Below are 7,563 nucleotides of genomic sequence, written 5' to 3'. Positions count from 1 at the left end.
GATTATTAAAGAAATGATTAAATGTGTGATGAGAGGATGAAGATATTATATGTCTGGTAATTGATATTACGAGGAGTTAGTGAAGTGCTTCCAGTTTAGATGTAATCAGAAAAAAAATATTATGTATATATTATATAAATCATATATAAACATGTATATAAATACATATATAATATATAATACACATACACACATATATATAGGTATGTATGTTACATATATCCTTCAATTTAAGGAGAGGTAAAACACAGTTGTTGTAGGAGTATGCGACGGAGAGAACCACAGAGAGAGAGAGAAAGAGAGAGAGAGAAAGAGAGAGAGAGAGAGAGAGAGAGAGAGAGAGAGAGAGAGAGAGAGAGAGAGAGAGAGAGAGAGAGAGATAGATAGAGAGAGAGAGAGAGGGAGAGAGAGAGAGAGAGAGAGAGAGAGAGGGAGAGAGAGAGAGAGAGAGAGGTATAATTCACAACAATTTGGATTCTCTTATCAGAAGTGTATCAGGAGACCTGATGAAATGACATGAAATCAGCAATTACATCACTGTACTGCCAACGGTCTTGCATTGTGAAATCTTAATTTCACATTTGGCAACACCTATCAAAAAGTTGTGCGTAAAATGAGAGAAAACGATTTATAATACAGACAGATAGTATCATAACACACCGAATAGGTTGGCAAGGTTATCGAAAGGCCGTTTGCTTGCATCACAACGGACTGACTATAAATACGTTACAAGAGATGTCTCTGGCATCAGTTTTAGACAGAAACAGCTATCATGAAGTTTGTGAGTAATGGGCAAAGTACAGCGACGATCTGTGATATACTGCCATCACAAAAATTCGGTGTATAATATGAAACGTATAGTGAAGCGTCTCTTATCGCAAACAGCACTGCTTATCTCTGAACTCCGCATATGTTTACTATTCACCTGTAGTAAAAGTTAAATGACAGATCTCCATTTCTCGACCCAGGTAATTCTCGCCGCCCTGGCTGCCGTGGCCACCGCCGTTCCCCAAGGCTACGGTGCTCCTACCCCGCCTCGCTATGCATCCAGCGAAGACATATCTATTCTGAAGGACGACCGCATAATGGAGGACGACGGCAGGTACAACTTCGACGTGGAGACCGCCAACGGCATCACTGTGTCGGAGTCCGGTGCTCCCGGCGTAAAGGGAGCCATCAACAGTGCTGGCTATTTCTCGTGAGTTACTTTTGAATACGTGCAGTACTTGAATCCAGTAAATATACCTAGAGCTGAGTTCATTTTAATGGATACATACTAATGTAATGAAATAAATATACCATATTATGTTATCAATCCAGCCTCTAAGACTGACCAATCCCACCAAATTCTGCCACAGATACACAGCTCCCGACGGCACTCCCGTTTACGTAAAATTCGTTGCCAACGAGAACGGCTTCCAACCCGAGTCCGACCTCCTGCCCGTGGCCCCCGAGTTCCCTCACCCGATCCCGCAGTTCGTCCTCGACCAGATCGCCTTCGCCGCCCAGGAGGACGCAAGAAGGCCCTCAGCCACTTACGGTGCCCCACAGTAAAGATGGAAAGTGCCTTCATTGATGACTCGAACGATACTGTAGTCTGCTTATGATATAGCGACAGGGACTGCTTCTGTTTAGGTTAGTTTTTTAAATAAAGATAGGAAAATTATATATTGTTTAAATATCAGCGTGTGAACCTTGTATGTCCGTGTATAATGCCTAGTATCAGCTCAAAAGGAAAGAAAACTCAAATAATATACATTACTACTATTAATGAGATCATGCAGGTATCATTCACAAGCTTAACTCTTATTTCTGCTCTCGTCCCCTCTCCCTCTCTCTACCTCTCCCTCCCCCTCCTCTCTCTCTCTCTCACCCTCTCCCTTTCTCCCTCCCCTCCTTGTTCCCTTCCTCCCTCCCTCCCTCGCCGTCACACACAAAGAATATCTATACTGCTAAAAAGTTCATGGAGTGCTTTCTCTGGATATACATTAGTGCAAAAATCCAGACAGAATTTGAGGTGACAAAGATTTTTGTACTGTTAGGGATCAGCATCACTGCATGACGAAGAATAATATAGATGAACGAAGATGTATGGTAATTTTTAATGGAGATTATTACCCTGTACTGAAAACACAGGGTTCATTTGAATGGTTTATATGTAATCGTTTTTAGGTGCGTTTCAACAATGTCAAATAATATGAAGAAGTAATATGTGTATATCTATCTCTATCTGTCAGTCAGTCAATCAATCCATCTATCTATCTATCCACACACACACACACTCACACACACACACACACACACACACACACACACAGAGGTAGATATATAGGTAGATAAATAAAAAAAATATCTAAATATCTTTATCTATATCAAGCGATCACTATGTCTATCTATTTATACATAAACGTATGCGCATTATATGTATATATATATATATATATATATATATATATATATATATATATATATCTTTTTTTTTTTTTTTTTTAACAGCCATTCATTCCACTGCACGACACCTGCGTTCAAATACATACATATATGTTTTTATCTACATGTACTCATATTTCTTTCTATCTACCGACATATATAAATGTAAATTTAATAATTGTCTAGAATACGTTGACAATCAAAATTCCAAATTCATTGCTAAAGGGAACTTTCCTTCTGGTTTTAATAAGCGGAGGGGTGAAGTATCTTAAGTAATGTGTGGGTTAAAGATAGTCATTCCTTCGACAAATGTAACTTTGAGATTATTGTCTGTTTTAACATTCATTTTAAAGGTTCCGTTTACTTGCTCTATCGTGAATAACGTTGAATGAAGGAGAGGTTAAAACAAAGAATGAAAAATGTATGCTTTGCAGGAAATATATAGTTTTGTTCTTGTCTGCTTTTCAGGAAATTCTCTCACGCAGTATTCTACATTGCAACGATATAAGCCCTTGAGTTGATGCCTACTTTGAGGTCAACATATTTGGCCTAATAACCTTCGATTTTTGGAAAGGTTGGTCATTTGTAGATTCACGAGGGACGCAATGTTTATCGTTAAATAATTATAAATATATTCACTAGGTTCATGTTTGGCATGAAAAGCGAAGCTATGCATATATATATATATATATATATATATATATATATATATGTATATATGTATATATATATGTATTTATATAAATATATATATATATATATATTTGTATATATATATATATATATATATATATATATATATACATATATACATACATATACACGTGTGTGCGTGTGTGTATGTGTGCATGTGGGCACACATACACACGTGTATGTGTGCATGTGGGCACACATACACACGTGTATGTGTGCATGTAAACAGAGAAAACCAGAAACTAGAATTAATGTTCCTCCCATAACAAAGAGGAAACTCAGGGTCTCTGTTTCCTTTTTGTTTTAAAGCCGAGTAAAAATGAAATCATGTTTCCATCCAACACCAAGAAAAAGTGAAGAGCAAATCGAATTGAAATTTTAAACGATATTGAGGGAAAACGAGCTCGGAGATCTTGGGAGAGACTTATTGCTTCACACGAGCGAAAGTGTCAGGTTGTGACACCGAGAAAGTTAGATATTCACAAGAACCTCGGATTTATAATATATAATTTTATAGAATTACTGATGTTCAGGATTATATATTGAAGCCTTGCGGTTTCTAAACTTAACCGAAATACAGATAAGGCAGTGCCAAATTGAGGGTATTTATAGTGAAACATTCAATAGGTATGTTGAATGACCTTAGCAACGATTGTGATGTATTACAAAGTATGTTAAAAAATGCTGGAAATGTCCCGGAATAATTTTACGAATACGGAAAAAATAAAATTTGTTCTCAAAAGTTCGTCGAACTGAATAACATTTTTGCGTGAAACGAGGACACATGATAACCATTACATTCTGTTTATTGCAAATAGGATAGCTCTAATATCATTTTGGCTTCGAAAGGTATATGGAAAAAGGCTTCCAAACTATCACTCTAATAAGGAGCGATCCTCATGCATTGTCCTTCTTCGTGTAGCATAAGAATATTGTTTGTAGAGGGCTTTATCGATATGCAAAGGGGAAAAATGAATATAGATGAAAAGCTTTATGAAATCAAGAACTATGAATAACGCGCCGAATCACGCACAAAGAAAAAATACATAGTTTTTTTTTTTCTCCCCAAATCGAATCGTTCGCGAAGACTAAGGTACTACACTTAGAAGTGAATTGGCTCACACCCCCCCCCCCCCCCCCCCCACACACACACACAATCCCTCACAAAAAACAAAAAACAAAAAAAAAAAAAAACAAGGAAAAGAATGAACGGTGACTTTCTCATCTTCATTTTTTTTTTTTATTATCTTCCATGAAAAAACCTGTATGTGTTGCTCGTCAAAACGTTAAGCGTTCGGTAAAAGTCAACGAAATGTAAAGAAAATTGGCTGCACGGAAGGCAAACATCAAGTCTACTGTAGTGACACATGGTTTTATTATTGTTGTTGGCCTTATTATCATTATAATCATCCTCCTCATTATCATTATTAGTATGACTGTCTTTATTATTATCATTATAATTATCATCATCATCATCATCATTATCATTAATAGTATCACTTTATTATTATTATTATTATTACTATAATAATAATAATAATAATAATAATAATTATTATTATTATTTTCATTATTATCATTCTCCTTCTTCTTATTGTTATCATTATCATTATTATTATCTTTTTTATTATCATTATTTTTGTTACTGTTATTATTATTTTAAAATTATTATTATTATTATTATTATTATTATTATTATTATTATTATTATTATTATTATTATTATAATGATAATAATAATAATTATTATTATTGTTGTTGTTGTTGCTATTATTACTATTATCATTATTATTGTTATTATAATAATAATAATAATAATTATTATTATTATTGTTATCACTACTATAAAAATAATAATAACAATAATAATAATAATAATAATAATAATAATAATAATGATAATAATAATGGTAATGGTAATAATTATAATAATAACAATAATATTAATACAAATAAAAATGATAATTTTTATTATGACTATTATTATCATTATCATAGTAATAATCACAACAACAACAATAATATAATAATAATATTATTATCATTATTATTATAATAATTATTATTATAACAATTATTATTATTATTAGCATTATTGTTATCAATATTGTTATCATTATTTTACTATTATTATAGTTATTATTATAATCATTATCATCATCATTGTTGATACTTTTATTGTTATGATTATCATTATTGTTATTAGTGATATCATTATCATTATTATTTTTGTTATCATTATCATTATTATTACTATTATTATCACTAATATGTCATTATTATTATCATTATCAAATTTGCTATTTGTGTTGTTGCTATTAATGGTATGATCGCCATTAGCATTTTCGTTATATTCATTATTTTTACAAGTATCATTGCCATTGTAAAAAAAAATAATAAGCTCATTGTCAACTGCAACAGTTTATCATTATTGTTGTTATTATTATTAGTATAATCATTACTGCCACCTTGTTCATTATTTTACATTATTTAACTATTTACCTCTTGCATTATTTAACTATATTGTCATTATCATTACCATTGTTGGTATTCATTATTATCATGGCCATTATCATTTACAGTAGTGGCACCCATATTCATAGCATTGCTAGGAATAATATTATTTGCAAGAGTAATGTTATCATTCTTACTAATATTGAAAATGGAACCAACCTCTTTACTGTAACCTAAAGATATTACATTGATATAAGCTGCAAAAGGAAAAGGTCGAAGTAATGACCCACATTAATTTAGGAATATATGAAGGAAGCAGAATATAATCACGCATTTAATCAAAATCTATTTCTTAACGAGAAACGTGACCCTGCGAGGCAAGACTGATCTAAGAAGTATGTAGAAAAAAGCCTACCGTGGAAATAAGATACTTTTATTTGGGAGAGATGGTGATAGAAGTAGGTAGATAGATAGATAGATTAGGCGCAGCGACAGAGAGAGAGAGAGAGAGAGAGAGAGAGAGAGAGAGAGAGAGAGAGAGAGAGAGAGAGAGAGAGAGAGAGAGAGAGAGAGAGAGAGAGAGAGGTAGAGAGAGAAAGGGCAAAGTGAGAAAGAGAGGAGTAGAGAAGACAAGAGAAGAGAAGAGAGAGAGAAAGGCAGAGTGAAAAAGAAGAGAGAGAGAGAGAGAGAGAGAGAGAGAGAGAGAGAGAGAGAGAGAGAGAGAGAGAGAGAGAGAGAGAGAGAGAGAGAGAGAGAATGAGAGAGAGAGAAATCTCCTTGTTAAATACGTTAAAGTGATACAGATATGCAAATCTGAATTTCACACGACTTCACAACGCATGTCAACTAGCATCAGAGACACCCATTTCAGAACGCCATGAAATTGCATTCCCTTACTGCATGAACCAAGAAGTCGTCATGCGAAAATGCCAGTGCTCCTCAGTCATTCATGACAAGCTAGATTTATCGACACGGAGATAAAGGCCAAAGACTCTGGCTAGGGACGAGAGGAGCGCAAGAAGAACCACTTTCGTTGTCTGCTTGCGTCACGAACTCTAGTAATTGAGTGTGAGAGAGGAAAGCTTGTTTCGAAAATGCCAAATGATTTGATTACGATAGCTTTACGGAAGATGTGATAAGGAAATATTTTTGAAAATGAAATTGGATGATGAAAAGTATGGATGATGCATGCAAATGATTTTCGTGTCGAGTATCGTCAGTGAAAAATTTCCCGATGTTTGATAATAACATGTTTTTTGTCTGATGGGGCTTGATATAAGCTTGGTTTTAGATGCTAATTGAGTCTGACAAATAATTTACAGATATTTTGGATATATATGTTCAGTCAGATTTATAACATTCAGGTTTTGTAATACGAAAGTAAATTTTAGGTAATATTTTCCATGACAAAGGATAAATCTTCAAGTTTTAATAACACGAGTGTAAACCTTGATTTTCTGCTCGAATTCTTAACCGCTTATGAAAGTTCACTCTCATCAAGAGTGTTATCTAGAAGTACAATAATATGCTATTAATATCATTGTATCATCAAGATTCTTTAGTCCCAGACAATAATAACACTTTGAACGTTGCAATTTATCTGTCACAGTATCCCTGGTGACAAAGAGGGATGTGTTAAAAAAGAAAAGTTTAAGTAATTGAGGCAGCCAAGAAAAGCGGAAAGAAAAGCAGAGCCAGTTGGCAACCGCTGCTTGCATCATGGAACAGTATAAATGCGCTGGATTCAAGTGTCTCGGGCAGTAGTGTCCTACATCAGCCAGCATGAAGTTCGTAAGTAACGATCTACGCAAAAAGAAAGAAAGAAAGAAAGAAAGAAAAAAAATTGTGAAGAATTTGTAGGATTTGTAAATACTTTCATTGTTGTCAGTTCCGAACATCAATACTTTTACATTGTATTACATGGGTTTAATCTTTTTTCCCACAAGATACATCTCGCAGCACTGGTCGTCACATCTGCCTTCATCC

The 7,563-nt window shown here is 33.9% G+C and overlaps 1 protein-coding gene across 1 annotated transcript in view; it reads left to right on the top strand.

Moving 5' to 3' along the window:
- The first annotated feature begins 735 nt into the window (after positions 1-735).
- Positions 736-7,563, top strand: part of LOC125025491 — a 7,637-nt gene continuing 809 nt past the window's right edge. The window contains exons 1-6 of the mRNA XM_047613505.1: positions 736-777; positions 969-1,198; positions 1,359-1,550; positions 2,043-2,094; positions 7,342-7,368; positions 7,524-7,563. The exon at positions 7,524-7,563 is cut by the window's right edge and continues 187 nt beyond it. Of these exons, the coding sequence (XP_047469461.1) occupies positions 736-777; positions 969-1,198; positions 1,359-1,550; positions 2,043-2,094; positions 7,342-7,368; positions 7,524-7,563 (583 nt within the window). The remainder of the gene's footprint in view (positions 778-968; positions 1,199-1,358; positions 1,551-2,042; positions 2,095-7,341; positions 7,369-7,523) is intronic.

Source organism: Penaeus chinensis, chromosome 5 (genome assembly GCF_019202785.1).
Source record: "Penaeus chinensis breed Huanghai No. 1 chromosome 5, ASM1920278v2, whole genome shotgun sequence".
Lineage (NCBI taxonomy): Eukaryota > Metazoa > Arthropoda > Malacostraca > Decapoda > Penaeidae > Penaeus > Penaeus chinensis.
Note: the sequence above shows the minus strand (reverse complement) of the source record. Positions and strands in the feature narration are given on the sequence as shown.